This window comes from Rhincodon typus, chromosome 27 (genome assembly GCF_021869965.1).
Source record: "Rhincodon typus isolate 14 chromosome 27, sRhiTyp1.1, whole genome shotgun sequence".
In the NCBI taxonomy this organism is placed as follows: domain Eukaryota; kingdom Metazoa; phylum Chordata; class Chondrichthyes; order Orectolobiformes; family Rhincodontidae; genus Rhincodon; species Rhincodon typus.
Genome location: NC_063358.1, coordinates 35,871,955 through 35,887,407, shown reverse-complemented (window position 1 = coordinate 35,887,407; position 15,453 = coordinate 35,871,955). Strand labels below are relative to the sequence as shown.

Sequence of the window (15,453 nt, the reverse complement as noted above, 5' to 3'; positions counted from 1 at the left end):
GGCAAGTTAAAACAAAAAATCTTACCTGTTCAACTTCAGCCACGGCCTTTGCGCTTCCACCCATGGCTTTAAAAAGAGGGAACAAAAATGACAAAATATAGTGAAACCTGTATAGAGGTTTACTAACAGTCCCAAATAATTGATGTAAACTTTCCCTTGATATCAGACACTTAGTGTTTTTCTGTCTGCCTTTGATTATTTCCAAGTCCATTCTCAATATTAGACATGCAAGGAAGTACGAGGCAGCAGTGGGCAAAAATAGGTTGAGTGCCATTAGATTTCTTTACTGAGTATGCAAAATAGCCTAAAGAGTGGTGGGGATAAGTTAACAGTGATGGTATATCACTGGTGGTTAAGAACTCTTTTTATTTGACATTCTAATGTCTCCTTTCTGCTAAGCCTGTTTCCATAAGGGTAGTTTTGCCAGGTACGAGCGAAGAACATTGGGAACCTCGTTCATACATGCCACAAAATTAAGACAAATGTTTGGCTATTAATACTACACATTGAAGCAAATTTCCTTTGGCAATATTAATGTGGTTGCTCCAGAAAGTCAAACCTGATGACTGGGCTAGAGGATAGTGTCACGTGGGAAGGGACTATAAAACTTTAATCTACTTAAAATCTTGGCCTGGATTTTATTAAACATTGGGATTTACTCACTTTAGAAATAGAGCCAGAGCTATTGGTTGTATAGCTATTTGACAAAACATAGCCTCCAATGTTGCCAAGGGTACAGGGCAATGTTACAAATGTAGCTAACATCTATTCTAATTTAATAATGTACAGAGAAAACCTCATTAGTCTAACTGAGGAAACTTCTACTGTGGTAACAATTAGAAATGTTTTGACATCTTATCCAATTATCAGAATTTCACTTAAAAGCTCTTAAAGTGCTGTTCAATTAAGAGTACTTGAAAATGTCAAGACTCTTCACAATGGCCTAAGTCTTCTGGTCAGGGTTAGCACCTAGTATCCTGTCACTACACGTAAAGATTTTAAAACCCTTATAATTTTATCTTCAGAACCTGATGAAGTTTCAAAGGGTCAACACAGTCATGTCTGGAGAAAACTGTTTGGTGCGAGACATCCTCTCTTCACCAGAGTAGCTGCCACATACAGGCCAGTTTTTAAAAAGCTCCAAGTCTTTCAGTAAATGAGCTTGTGAATAGATGAGTTGAAGAATGGGTGAATGCATAGTTGGCGAAGAGTGGGTCTGGCGGTGGTGGGGGAGGGGGGGGGGAAGCGGGGTGTTGTCACGTGGTCAGTTGAGTCTGGTAGGGTCATCTGGAGGTAGTTCAGTTGGCTGAGACGACAGATTAGGAATGGCAGCTAAATCTATTAGTTAAGTCACGTTGGTTAGAGCTTGTTAATTACCTGCTCAATCTAAATCTAAGCTCAATCTAATCTAACATTAATGAACTTATAGTTAGAGCAGAAGCAGGTACTTTGGCCCCTAACCTTTGCTCCACTATTCAATAAAATCATACCTGATCTGTTTGCATTGAGTTTCACGTTTCCATCTACCCCCGTTAAGCTTTGATTCCTTTGTTGAACAAAAATCTAATCGCTGCCTCAAAAATATTCAATTACCCTCTCTTCACTATTCTGAGGTAGAGAGTTGCAAAGTTGGACAAGCCTCAAAATAAAATTATCATTTGTCATAAAAGCATGACCTAATTTTTAAATGGCGTCCTCTAGTTCCAGACTTGACCACAAGTGAAAACATCATTGCACTTCCATCCTGTCAAGACCCTTCAGGCTTTTATTTGATTCAATCAAGACACTTCAACCATCTTCTAAATGCTAATGAAAACAAGACTTGCCTGTCCAATCTTTCCTCATAAGAGCCCGTTCATCTTATATCAATCCAGAAAACCTCCTCTGAATCGCCTCTAATACAATTCATTTACATTCTTCCTTAAAAAGAGGAATAAAAATGCCTTGCATGACTGAAGCACAGTATCCTTTTGTACGTTCAATTCCTTTTGCAGTAAAGGATCGTATTCCATAGCCTTGTTAAATATTGCATATACATACTAACGTTGTGACTCCAGCATTGAAAATATGTATCTATCAGCTTCGCAGGATTCTGCACTTTTCTATTTAAGTAGAAGTTCGCTTTTGCATTCTTCCTGCCAAATGAAGATCGTCACATTTTCCCACATGCTTCCAGATTTCATGTGTACTGACTGCACCTGTATATTGTCTTCACAATATAGGCTCTGTCACATGCAGACTTAGCTACCATGCTACTGATTCCCTTATCTGGATACTTTTAATAATCTTGCTCAGAAATGTTATGACAAATACCTGGAGAAGGTAGGACTTGAACCCAGCACTGCTGGCTCAGAGGTATGGACACTACCAATGTGCCACAAAAGCCCCTTGCTCATCTCAACTAAATCATTGATATAAATTGCAAAAAGTTGAAGCTCCAGCAGACTCCTGCAGGCTTCACTGTCAAAATCCTGCCAATCAGAAAAAGACCCATTTATGCATAGTTTCCAATCTTCTGTCCAGGCTGAGGTGTTACCCCCTATACCATGGGCTCCTACTCTGTGCAATAAACTTTTGTGGCACTTTGTCAAATGCCCTTTGGAAGTCCAAATCTACAGACTCTCCTTTATCTTCAGTTCACACTACTCCTTCAAAGAATTCATGCTGCTGGAACTATGCTGATTCTTCCCAAACCCCTAAAGATTTTCAAAGTGCCTCATTATAAGCTGCTGAATAGGTGATTCTAACACCTTCCCCATGAAGAAAGTCAAAGCAACTGACCTTACGTTTCCTGTTTTCTACCTTTCTTCCCAACTGAGGAGTTCTATTTGCTACTTTGCAGTCTAATGAAGCCCTTCTGGAGTCTAGAGAATTTTGGAGAATTAACACCAACACATCTACTACCTCATTAGCCATCTCTTTTAAAGTTCTAGCAAGCAGTACATCATGAGGACTTGGGAACAAGGCAGTTTGTAACTCTGTCGATTTGCTCAGGACCTGGTGATGTAATTAATGGATAGATATGCGGGTAAGTCCTCTGTTTCTGGTCAAAGTTTTGCCGAGCTCAGGGTCTTGAGACATTCACAGAGTGTCCTGAGGAGCTGAAATCAGAGCATCAAGTGTTTAACCTTCCCCATCAATTTCAGCATATGTCTGTGCACCAGGGCCTAAGTGGCTTCCTAACATACATCTCCAAACTTACATCCTCGGTTAAACTAAAGACTGGAAAATTTATATTTGCCTTGTTAACTAAAACGTTACATCTAGCAGGGTTTCACCAAAAAAAAAAAAAAACCCACTAATTTTGGCAAAATGTTATTAACCCATAAATTGCAAGTAATATTACTCACTGGGGAAGGTATATATTGGGTCATAACAGTACAGCATTTAGGGATTTTTTTAAAAAAATAATGCTCGTTAAGGGAACCCAATTGTCTGAAGTTTTGGACAGTCCTCAGTATTTGAGATTTACCTATTTTCATTTTAGATTATCTGTGGCAATTTTTTTTTTAATGCTTTGTTTTAGTTTTTAATGTTTCTATACACCAGCTTTCTTGAGATCCCTTCCATAACTGAGCTGCTTTAGCAGAGGACTTTGGATTTTTATATTTTTTTTCCAATATTACATTTATATGTCCCATAATGGCTGAAAGATGCCTTTTCTTAAAAAAAAAAAATTTGGGATATAGATGTAGATGTGGCTGGCTAAGCTAGCATTGGATTGTTTATCCCTAACTGCCTTGGAAACATTGGTGGGGAGCTACCTTCTTGCACAGGTGTAGGTACACCAACAGTTATGAAGACGTTTCCAGGATTTTGCCCCAGTAGTTAAGAAGTGGCAAAGTTTCAATCAGGAGTGTGTGGAACTTTCAGAGAACTTGAAGTTCGAGGTGTTCCCGTTCATCCGCTACCCTCATCCTTCAAGATAGAGGTCATAGGTTTAGAAGACGTTGTTAGAGGAGCCAATGTACATTGCTTCCACTGTGTGGAAGTGAAGATGGGAGCAAGCACTCAACGTGCTGGATGGGGTGCCAATCAAACAGACTGGACAGTGTTGATCTTAGAGTATCGTTAAATCAGAATGTGTGCAACATTCCTAATAAAGTAAATGAATTAGCAAAAGATAGAAATAAATAGTTATAACCAGATAAGCAACAGAGAGACAAGGTAGCAAGGTGACCAGGGCTGGGATCTGAACATTGAAAGGTATAGGATTTTTTGAAAGACAAGAAGCTGGGAAATAGTTGGTGGAGCAGCTCTGCTAATTAGGGTCATTTTGAAATCACAAGCTTCCGCAGCGCTGCCCCTTCATCTTGACGAAACAGCAGTGCTCAGAAAGCTTGTGATTTCAAATAAACTTGTTGTCGTGTGACTTCCGACCTTGCATACCCAAGACCAACACCAGCACCTCCACATAATGGCCAGTACAATAGTGAGATATCCTGAGGTCAACAGACAAGATGTAGAATGAAGTCTAAAAACGAGGGAACACAGTTTAGGAATAAGAGATCTCCCTTTTAAGATGGGGATGAGGAGAACCTTTTCTCTCAAAAGGGTTGCCTGTCTGTAGAATTCACTACCCCAGATAGTGAAGGTGGTGTCACCAAATTTATTCAAAACAGAGCTCGACAGATTTTTTAAAAAAAATATTGACAAAGGAGTCAAGTGGTGAAAAGGCTGGCAGGAAAGTAGACTTGAGATCACAACTAGATCATTCTTGACCTCAGTAAATGATAGAGCAGGTTCAAAAGAATGAATGGCCTAATTCTGTTCCTAAATACTATGTTCCAAATTTCCAAATGCTTGTTAATTATTCTGTTCTGTGTGATTGACATTTCACAGTTCCCATTATATATTTTGTACCGCCAAGCGATGCAGAAACCACACTAAGTGTGTAACAGGTTTTATTCAATGCTTTGCCTTGCCTGCTTCAAGTTAATGTTAACTTGCAGGTCTTTCTACAGCTGTTTATTTTACTCTGTTCATACCCAAGCTTAATGATTTAAGCTGTGAGCGTCAATAGTCAATACACTCAATGAACAAATAAACTTGACAATACTTGGAGAATAAAATGGTAATAGGTTTATTGATATAATGTGGGTTTAAAGTTCAACTTCTGAGATTGTGTACCTAACTTGATTGCTTTTCTCCCCATAAATCAATTTAAGCCCTGAACATTTGTTCTATTCCTTCAGGATTATGTACTCAATTCCTTTGCTGACAGAAGATCATTTGCTTCAACGGATGAATGGGCTGTCTTGTTCTTCATTGTTTTTAAAAAGTTCTTTAAGTCAAACACAAATTTTCAACACTAGTTTCCACAGAATGACTCAAGTTCTTCCTAAATTACCCCAATATAGGAAGCACATAGGAAACAAGTATGCTTGTCATCTAAAATTCTTGAAGATACTGTCGCTTTTAATCCATACACTGAAGCCAAAGTAAAGGGGGCAAGGGGTGGCTTGGTTTGTCCACTGCTTTGAGGAATATCAAGTCCATATTATTTTTGGATGGTTGAATAATTGTTGTAGGATTGGAACGCATTTTTGATCAAGTTAATGGCTTAATTGCTTTCATAATATTTGGTTGGTATCCCAGCTGAGTTGGACTTGACCAGATCACATTTTTTGTAATCACTTGTCAAGAAATGGGGAGTACAGACCTATTATTATGTCTCCAAATGCTGATATTTTTGAGAAGCTCCATGTCCCCTGATTTAGAGGTATATGCTACCTTATTAGTTTGTTTAAACAAAAAATTAACAAGTATTGCTCCCATATGAAGGAAGTGTGGGGAATTAGTAATGGAGGATAAAGAAAAGACAGATGAATTGAAGATATTGTGTTGGTCTTCACTACAGATGAAAAAGTAACATCCCAAGTATGGCTGTAAATTAGGAACTGGGAGGGAGGAATTCAAAAAAACATTATTACCAGAAAGTAGTACTGAGTAAATTGTTGGAACTGAGTTGCTAATTCCCCAGGTCCTGATGGATTTGATCCTAAGCTCTCAAAAGTAATAAATGAAATAGTTGATACATTGGTTTTAATTTTACAAAATGCATTCAATTCAGGGAAAGTTCTTTAATGTTGGAAAATAGCTAACCTAACTCCTTAGATTACTGAGATAACAAAGGTGTGGAGCTGGATGAACACAGCAGGCCAAGCAGCATCAGAGGAGTAGGAAGGCCGACGTTTCGGGCCTAGACCCTTCTTCAGAAAAATTATCTCAGATTCGCCAGCATCTGCAGTTCCTACTATCTCTTTAGATTACTAACTTTATTCAAAAAGGGAGGGGAGGCAGAAAGCAGGAAACTACAGGCAAATTAACTTAACATCAGTTATAGAGAAAACATTATAAACTATTAAAGGCATTATAACAGGGTTCATGCGCAAGTTTAAAGTAATCAGGCACAGCTAATCAAGTTTTGTCAGAGGGGAATCATGTTTGACTAATTATTGGAGTTTACAAGTAGTAAACTGTGCTTTGGATTAAGGATACGGGTAGATATGTCAAAGGCTATTGTAGAAAATAAAAGCTGATGGCTTTGGGGTAACTTATGGACATGGATAAAAGATTAACTGTCTAATGGAAAGCAGAGAGTAGGAATAAGTGGGAGTTCTTCAGACTGATAGAATGTCATCAGTGGTGTGCTACAGCGGTCAGTGCTGAGGCCTCAACACTTTACAACTTATATGAATTAATTTAAGTGAAGGAATCAAAAGGTACAGTAACTAAAAGTTGCTGATGGCATAAAGATAGCTAGGAAGGCGAGTTCTGAAGAGGACAGAAGAAGCTTACAAAGAGATATGGATAGGTTAAACAAGTGGGAAGAGATCTGGTAAATGCAGCACAATGCGAAAAAGTGTGAAATTGTCCATTTTGGCCAAAAGAATAAAAAGGATGCATATTGTCTAAATGATGAGAGGTTGCAAAGCTCCGAGATGCAGAGAGATCTGAGTATCCTGTTGTATGAATCACAGGTTAGTATGCAAATACAGCAAGGAATCAGTGTAGCCAGTAGAATGTTCTGGTTGATTGTGAGGAGAATTGAATACATGAGTAGGAAGGTTATACTTCAATTAGATAGGGCAGTGGTGACACTGCATCTGGAGTATTAGGTAATGCAGTGGTCACTGTACTTACAGAAGGATGTTAAAGCATTGAAAGCAGTTCAGAGAACATTTCCTTGACTAATACACGGAATGAGCAGTTTGCCTCACAAGGAAAGGTTAGACAGGCTAGGCCTGGATCCTCTGGAGTTTTAAAGAGTCTGAGGTAACCTAATCAAATCATATGGTCCTGAGGGGACTTGATCAGGTGAATGTTGGAAGGATGTTTCCTCATGTGGGAAAATGTAGAATTAAGTGTCATAATTTTAAACTAAGGTGGCACTCATTTAAAAGAGATGATGAAGCACTTTTTTCTCTCAGATGGTTGAGACTTTGGAATTCCCTTCCTCAAGAGGCAGTGGATGCAGAATCTTCAAGTAATTTTAAGTTAGATGGATAGATTCTTGATTACAAGGGGATTAAAGATTATGGAAGATATACAGGAGTGTAGAGTCGAGGTTAAAATCTGATCAGCCATAATCTCACCGAATGGCAGAGAAGGCTCGAAGGGCGAGGGGCCTACGTTTTTCCTTGGTCTCACGTTGTTTAGAACATCTAAACTGTTTGAGCTCTAAACCACAAGGGCAACAGTTTAGGTGGTGAGGTGAATCAAGTTCTCTCAGTCTTTCTGACGTTCTAGGAAAGCACTGTCAGTTTGACACACTGCCCTTTTTCATCTCATCCAGGGTGGATTTAACTTCAGTTTCACATTTATTTCATAGGTATTACTGTTTGCTACTTGAATGAATCTTCAACTTATTTACATTGCTTGGTTTCTCTAATCAAACTAGAAGTATATACAGACTACCTGTCTCACACATCAGGCACTACTGGATTAACCATCTCCTTTCCACTACCCTCAATGCAAACATGAATAGCTGCAGCACCCAGAAAAAGGAGGGTTTTGGACAAGGGTTTGCATGGTATGAGCTTCCTCCAATTAGGTTGGCACCATCTGTTCATAGATAGCTACATTGTCAACATAGCAGATACCAGGAGCAGGGCATCCCTGCCATCAATAGAAGCAGATAATGAATTAGGAAACCGAATGAAGCAAAAATGACTTGGAGTCACACCCTGCTGGTAAGGCCACAATTAAAGACATTGAATCCCTGGTGAAGAGTGAAAAAAAATACGGCAGGGGACTTAGTTAATATTGAATATTATGGTTATCTGGATTACTGCACAAATGATGCCCATTTTTAAAATGAGCTGTTCCAAATTAGATATTATTGAAGCTACATTCAAGCAAAGTACCCTATGTTTCTGCAAGTTACTGGCCTTCCAGACAAAGTCCAAATAAAACTCAAATTGAAGGAATCAGCAATTCTGGGTCTTAAGTTTTTTTAAATCATCTTAAATCGGTACAACCAATTTGCTTTCAGGACATTTATGAACATCCCGATGAAATAATAATGAACTATGTTCCTGGGCAAACATAGAAGCTCACCAACAGACTCGGTCAAGGGATGATATAAACTTCTCTCCTGAAGAACTCCCCTAGTCTTTAAATGGTACTATGAATGCTCATTAAGCCTTCAGTACATCTAAAGAAGTCACTCTCCCAATACTGCATCGAAGTGACATCATAGATAGCATAGATAGTAATGAAGCAAGGTTGGCGGCTTGTTGAATGCATGATTACCAAATGTTGTGCTTCTCAATATTTCAACATGTTGCAATCACACTGCAGCAAATACCAGAAAATCTAGCAGTAATGCATTGGATTATAAAAGATTAGAATTAACTCATGCAATTTTATAGCTTCAGAAGAATAGACATGCATTGATATTAAAGATTTAATTCTTAATTGTTGCATATTTCGTAAATGCTTAACAAAAAAAACCAAATTTTGCTGATTTATGAACTTATAGCACAATGTTCAATGTTTAATAAACATTAGCCTGAAACAGATCTCCAAAGTGGGACTGCGCTTTCTGAAGCTGATATGGAACTTCAATTCAGCTGGAACTGTTGTACTTCTGATTCAACAAGCTCCTGTCCTTAAAGCATCTCACCCCTCCACCACAACCAACACTACCAAAAGCAATTCGTAGCAGATACAGTGGGAGCAACGTCTTACCAAGGTAGTCAAGGAAATCCATTTGTCTAACAGCCAGTGGGAGTTTCATAATTGCACGACTGTAATAGGCATCTACTGTGATGAGAAGATTGTTCATTGCTTTTTCCATCTCCCTCTTCCGGCGTTCAACTGTACAAGGAAAGTTACAGTTCAGACAAGCAAACAGTAAGTGGGTGACAATTTTACTATTTACGTTCAGAAGTCAGTTATCAAGGTAACGGGCCTTGGTAGAAAATAAGAGGAACAGAATGAGAGGTAACCTTATTGAAACATACAAGGTTCTTAGCAGGCTTGACAGGGTAGATGTAGAGAGGCTATTTCCTCTTGAGGGGGTCTGGGACTAGAAGGCATAATTTCAGAGTAAGGAGTCATCCATTTTGGACAGAGATGAGAAGAAAATTCTCCTGAGGCTAACAAATTTGTGGAATGTTTTACAGCAGAAGGCTGTAGAGTCTGGGTCACTAATATATTCAAGGTTAAGTTAAGGCCGATTTTTAATTGGTAAGGGAATCAAGGGCTACAGGAAAAAGACAGAAGAGTGGACTGGGGATCATCAGATCAGCTATGACTTCATTAAACAACAGAGCAAACTGCATGGGCTGAATGGTCTGCTTCTGCTCCGGTGTCTTATGATCAAAGAGAAATAATAACTACAAGAAAGAAAGAAAGAATACAGATTAACTAGTTTAAACAAAGGTGAGTCAGGGAGAACTGAAAAAATAATCCGCCCAGACTTTGTTGCTGAAATATCATCATATAGTTAACTCAGCCTACTACCTTCAATGTCAAAATCCTTCAGGAAGGCTTGAAGCTTTTCATATTTCTTTAATTCCAGGGCATTCTTTTTGCGACCAGTTGCTTTCCTTCTTGAAGGCATTGTTTCCTGAAAAGGAAAAGAATGGCCATTGTTCATTTGAGAATAACTGCTTCCACTAAAAACAAAGGGTACTTTGAAGAAAAAGAAAAGACTCAGATTTACCTCCCTCCCCACCATCCAACACACAGACTTTTAATTTCAAAATTTTAAGACAGTAGGCCTTCAACTTTAACCAAAGGTTTTGAAACATTAGCAACATTATGACTGGTTGACAAAAATTAACAGTTTTTACAATTCATTAACTTTATATGATTTAGTTACATTCCATTAAAGGTTTTTGGAACAATGGATGCACGAGCTTCTTCCTTTCTGGACCAAAGTAAGTTCAAAATTAAGCTTGCTGGATCAATAAGTAACAGTGAAGGACCAATAGCATTATATACTGGTACAAAAGGATCTCACTGATAAAGGCTCCAAACACATTCTTGTCTTGATGAAAAATAAACATTACCAAAAAATAGCCAGAGTGCACAGTCTTAGTGCATTTGCAACATGGTTATTTTTTCCTAGTGTTATGCACCTCAAACCTGCAAAATAGCCAACTCACTGCTGCATTAGTCCTTTTACAATTCCATAATTTGCTTAGGATGAGACAGATGCTTCCAAAAAATTTCCCACTGTCAATCAGACTATGGGTCACTTCATTGAGTCCTGACCTTGGGTGCTGTACATGGCACGCTACTCTGCCCTGGTTTGTACATGTACCCAATCTTTCTCTGCTGGGTAGATCAAGACCAGGTTGTTTCGCCACTGAAGAGAATGTAATTGTAGCATCATCACCACCAAGCTTTCCAATTGTCTAATTGTGGGTGAACTCTCTTGTCCCAAATACTCTTCATATTCTGCATCGATTCACCTTTCCCTGATGTAGATTAGGAGTGTCACTCTGTTGTTTATCCAGCAACTCAGATAGGAACTAGCTTTACAAGGTCATGGCATTCTGTTCTTTTTCTGAGCCCAGTGGTTCCACCAAAGACTTCAGCCCATACAAGCTGTGGTCGAGTAGATTGGGCTTATATTCACTAGAGTTTAGAAAAAAAAAGGAGTGGCAGTTTTAGAGTCGTAGTCATACAGCACGGAAACAGCTCCCTCAGTCCAATCCAGCCCCACCGATCAGATGTCCTGAACTTATCCGATCCCATTTGCCAGCATTCCTATTTATATACCCCTCCAGATACCTTTTTAAAAGTTGTAATTGTACCAGCCTCAACCACTTCCTCTGGCAGCTTGTTCCATACACACACCACCACCTTCTGCATGAAAAAGTTACCCTTCAGGTCCTTTTTAAAATCTTTCCCACTCACCTTAAACATCTGTCCTTTAGTTTTGGGCTTCCCCTACCTTGGGGAAAAGGGCCTTGGCTATTCACCCTGTCCATGCCCCTCATGATTTTATAAATCTCTAGAAGGTCACCCCCTTCAGCCTCCTAAGCTCCAGGGGGAAAATAGTCACAGCCTATTCAGTCTCTCCCTATAGCTCAATCGCTCCAGTCCTGGCAACATCCTTGGAAAGCTTTTCTGCACCCTCTCAAGTTTAACAATATCCTTCCCCTAGAAAGGTGACCAGAACTATACAACGAGGTCACCCACCAATCTCCAATGCACCATGGTGGAACTTGAAATAACTCCCAGTTTTTCTAGTCAATAGTAAAATAACTCCCAGTCAAGATTTACTTTAGTCAGATACCTCACCCCACTTTCCCAGAAGCCCTGGACCCTACCAAAATAACTTTAAATCTCAGTGGCCCCTGCATCTTCTCTGGTACCCACCATCACCACAAAAGACACAGGATAACCCACCTTCCAGTTCAGATGAGTAGTTATAAATTCTACACATTCATTTCTAACCTTTCATCCAGTGGCCTCATATACAAGCTGTGGTACTCTACCAAGAATCATAGATCATAGAATCCCTACAGTGTGAAAACAGGCCCTTTGGCTCAACAAGTCCACACCGACCCTCAAAGCATCCCACCCAGACCCATCCCCCTACAACTCGCCGAACACTATGGACAATTTAGCATGGAAAAATCCACCTAGCCTGCACATCTTTGGACTGTGGGATGAAACCCATGCAGACACAGGGAGAACATGCAAACTCCACACAGACTGTCGCCTGAGGGTAGAATCCCTGGCTGTGAGGCAGCAGTGCTAACCACTGAGGCACCATGCGACCCAGGATGAAAAATCGAGAATGTCACACATTTGCTCTTGCCCAGTTACAACGTGATCTTTAATTTAAGGTCAGCTAGCTGTACTCTGGTAGACTTGTGAAAGCATCTCTCGATCTAGGGGCACGGCGTTATTTTCAGCAAGGAGGTGGTGGCCAGGAACAAAGCATGGCATGGTCATACCGTAAGCAATGTACCCACCTCAAGGTCTCCACACTGGAGTTCAGCAGTGATACATTGGGCCCAAGGTGCCATGACTTTTGTTTCAGAGACTTAGTCCACAGAGCACAAAGGATTAAAAACTGCCCGGATGGAATATTTTGGCTGTGGAATTAAGAGCTCCTGGATGAGATGGTAAGGGGGTTTGATATTAAATGCAGGATGACAATGAACTTAAACTCTAGAGAATCTGTACTTCACTAGATGACCCATTCTCCTGTCAGCTCACTTACAAATTCAAAGAGCTACACAGTAAGGCTGGAAACAGACGTGAGGAAGAATCAGGGCATCACTGGGAGCTATGTTACCTTAGGTGACATACAGTATTTACTCACCTAAACATAACACCTTTCACAGAGGAGCATGAACCCCCTTCACTTAAAATGTTCTGAAGAAGGCTCACTGGACTCAAAATGCTCTGCTTTCTCTCCACAGATACAGCCAGTCCTTCCTCCAGCAATTTGTTTCTTTTTTCCTTTCCTTCCATTTAAGGTCTGGGAACATTTGCATCAACTGCAAATCCTGTGAAAGAACCTGCATCCTTTACCAACTCAACACTGTTTCCAGGCACTGGAGGCTTTAAGGGCATTTAAATGGTCATTGGATAAACATATGGATGATAATGGAATAGTTTAGGTTAGATGGGCTTCAGATTGGTTTCACAGGTCGGCGCAACATCGAGGGCCGAAGGGCCTGTGCTGCGCTGTAATGTTCTATGCTGACAATCACAAGTTGAACTTCCAGGAGCTGATCACGGCAGGTCTGCTCTCCGTCCTCCTTACCAACAGTTTCTTTCTCTTCCCCCCACCGGCCCCTAACGCCCATGTCATGTCGGTATAAACACCCTTCCCCAACAGTGCGGGGGACGGGGGACGGGTAGAACCTCGGTAGCAGTGACACTCGGTGTTTGTGCCCGGAGGACGGGCACGGACACACACAAAGATGTCCATCGGGATGGGGGCGGTGTTGAGGGGGATGTCTCTCTCCCTCCTTATGCAAGGCCCGGGGAGGGATGTGTGTCTCTGGGGCCGAGCCGCAGTGAGTGAATCCTTCCCGAGTGACCCTCACGGCCGCTCCTGTACCGCCACCGCCAGCCCAAGGCCGTTCAGACTGACTCACAACTCCGTACCGCGCACTCCAGCTCACAACGAGCCGGCAGAGCCACAACTCACCCCGAACTCTCACTCTCAGTCAGTCAGGCGGTCAGATCCCTCTCCAGCTCCAAGCTCTCCGCGCCCTGACAACAGTTAAATTTCAAACACCCGCGGACAGCCAATCAAAGCCCAGGCCACACCCGCCGGACACATCTCAGCCAATCATAGACTAGGCCACGCCCCGGTACAAACGTCAGCCAATCAGAGCTCGGCCTACGGAACGGGACACACTACAGCCAATCGGGTTCAAGGCCACGCCCCATGAACGCACCGCAGCCTTTCATAGACAGGTCCAAGGCCCCGTAAAAAAAACCCCAGCCAATCAAAGCTCAGGCCACAAGCACACCCGAACACACCAGAGCCAATCACGGCATAGGCCACACCTCCGAGCCGAAGAGATAGTAGGAACTGCAGATGCTGGAGAGTCTGAGATAACAAGGTGTAGAGCTGGATGAACACAGCAGGCCAAGCAGCATCAGAGGAGCAGAGAGGCTGACGTTTCAAGTCTAGACCCTTTTTCAGAAATGGGGGAGGGGAAGAGGGATCTGAAATAAATAGGGAGAGAGGGGGAGGCGGATAGAAGATGGATAGAGGAGAAGATAGGTGGAGAGGAGACGGACAGGTCAAAGAGGCGGGGATGGAGCCAGTAATGGTGAGTGTAGATGGGGAGTTAGGGAGGAGATAGTTCAGTCCAGGGAGGACGGACAAGTCAAGGGAGGAAGGACAGGTTAGGAAGGCGGGGATGAGCTGGGCTGGTTTTGGGACAGAACTTGTGACACAACGATGCCACCCGAAGGTTGCAGGAACAGCAACTCATATTCCGCTTGGGAACCCTGCAGCCCAATGGTATCAATGTGGACTTCACAAGTTTCAAAATCTCCCCTCCCCCTACCGCATCCCAAAACCAGTCCAGCTCGTCCCTGCCTCCCTAACCTGTTCTTCCTCCCACCTCAAGCCGCACCTCCATCTCCTACCGACTAACCTCATCCTGCCCCCTTGACTTGTCTGTCCTCCCTGGACTGACCTATCCCCTCCCTAACTCCCCACCTACACTCACCTTTACTGGCCTCATCCCCGCCTCTTCGACCTGTTTGTTTCCTCTCCTGAATCCATCTTCTATCCGCCTCCCCCTCTCTCCCTATTTATTTCAGAACCTCCTTACCCTCCCCCATTTCTGAAAAAGGGTCTAGACCTGAAACGTCAGCCTTTCTGCTCCTCTGATGCTGCTTGGCCTGCTGTGTTCATCCAGCCCTGCACCTTGTTGTCTCGGATTCTCCAGCATCTGCAGTTCCTACTATCTCCATTTCAAGCCTACTGACTCCCACAGCTACCTAGAGTACACCTCCTCTCACCCACCTTCCTGCAAAAAGGTCATCCCCTATTCCCAATTCCTTCGCCTCTGTCGCATCTGCTCCCGAGATGAGACATTCCACTCCCGAACATCCCAGATGTCCTCGTTTTTCAAGGACCGCAACTTCCCCTCCACAGTGGTCGAAAAAGCCCTCAACCGTGTCTCTCACGTTTCCCGCAACTCATCCCTCACACCCCCTCCCCGCAATAATAACCAAAACAAAATCCCCCTCGTCCTCATGTACCACCCCACCAACCTCTGGATCCAATGCATCATCCTCCGACACTTCCACCATCTGCAATCCAACCCCACTACCAAAGACATTTTTCCCTCCCCACCCTTATCTGCTTTCCGGAGGGACCACTCTCTCCGTGACTGCCTTGTTTGCTCCACACTCCACACCAGCCCCACCGCCCCCGGCACTTTTCCCTGTAATCGCAGGAAGTGCTCCACCTGCCCCCACACCTCCCACCCTCACCCCCATCCC

The 15,453-nt window shown here is 42.2% G+C and overlaps 1 protein-coding gene across 2 annotated transcripts in view; it reads right to left on the bottom strand.

The window, feature by feature from the left end:
* cdca8 (cell division cycle associated 8) overlaps positions 1 to 13,743 on the bottom strand; it is a 32,319-nt gene extending 18,576 nt beyond the window's left edge. The window contains exons 1-5 of one of the 2 annotated variants that reach the window (XM_048613164.1): positions 13,634 to 13,701; positions 10,929 to 11,094; positions 9,973 to 10,078; positions 9,196 to 9,324; positions 26 to 66 (exon numbers count right to left, since the gene is read on the bottom strand). In XM_048613164.1, the coding sequence (XP_048469121.1) occupies positions 26 to 66; positions 9,196 to 9,324; positions 9,973 to 10,072 (270 nt within the window). In that variant the 5' untranslated portion in view covers positions 10,073 to 10,078; positions 10,929 to 11,094; positions 13,634 to 13,701. Of the gene's footprint in view, positions 1 to 25; positions 67 to 9,195; positions 9,325 to 9,972; positions 10,079 to 10,928; positions 11,095 to 13,633 lie in introns of both variants that reach the window. The other variant, XM_020518735.2, reaches the window with a different exon arrangement.
* Between the last annotated feature and the right edge of the window lie 1,710 nt (positions 13,744 to 15,453).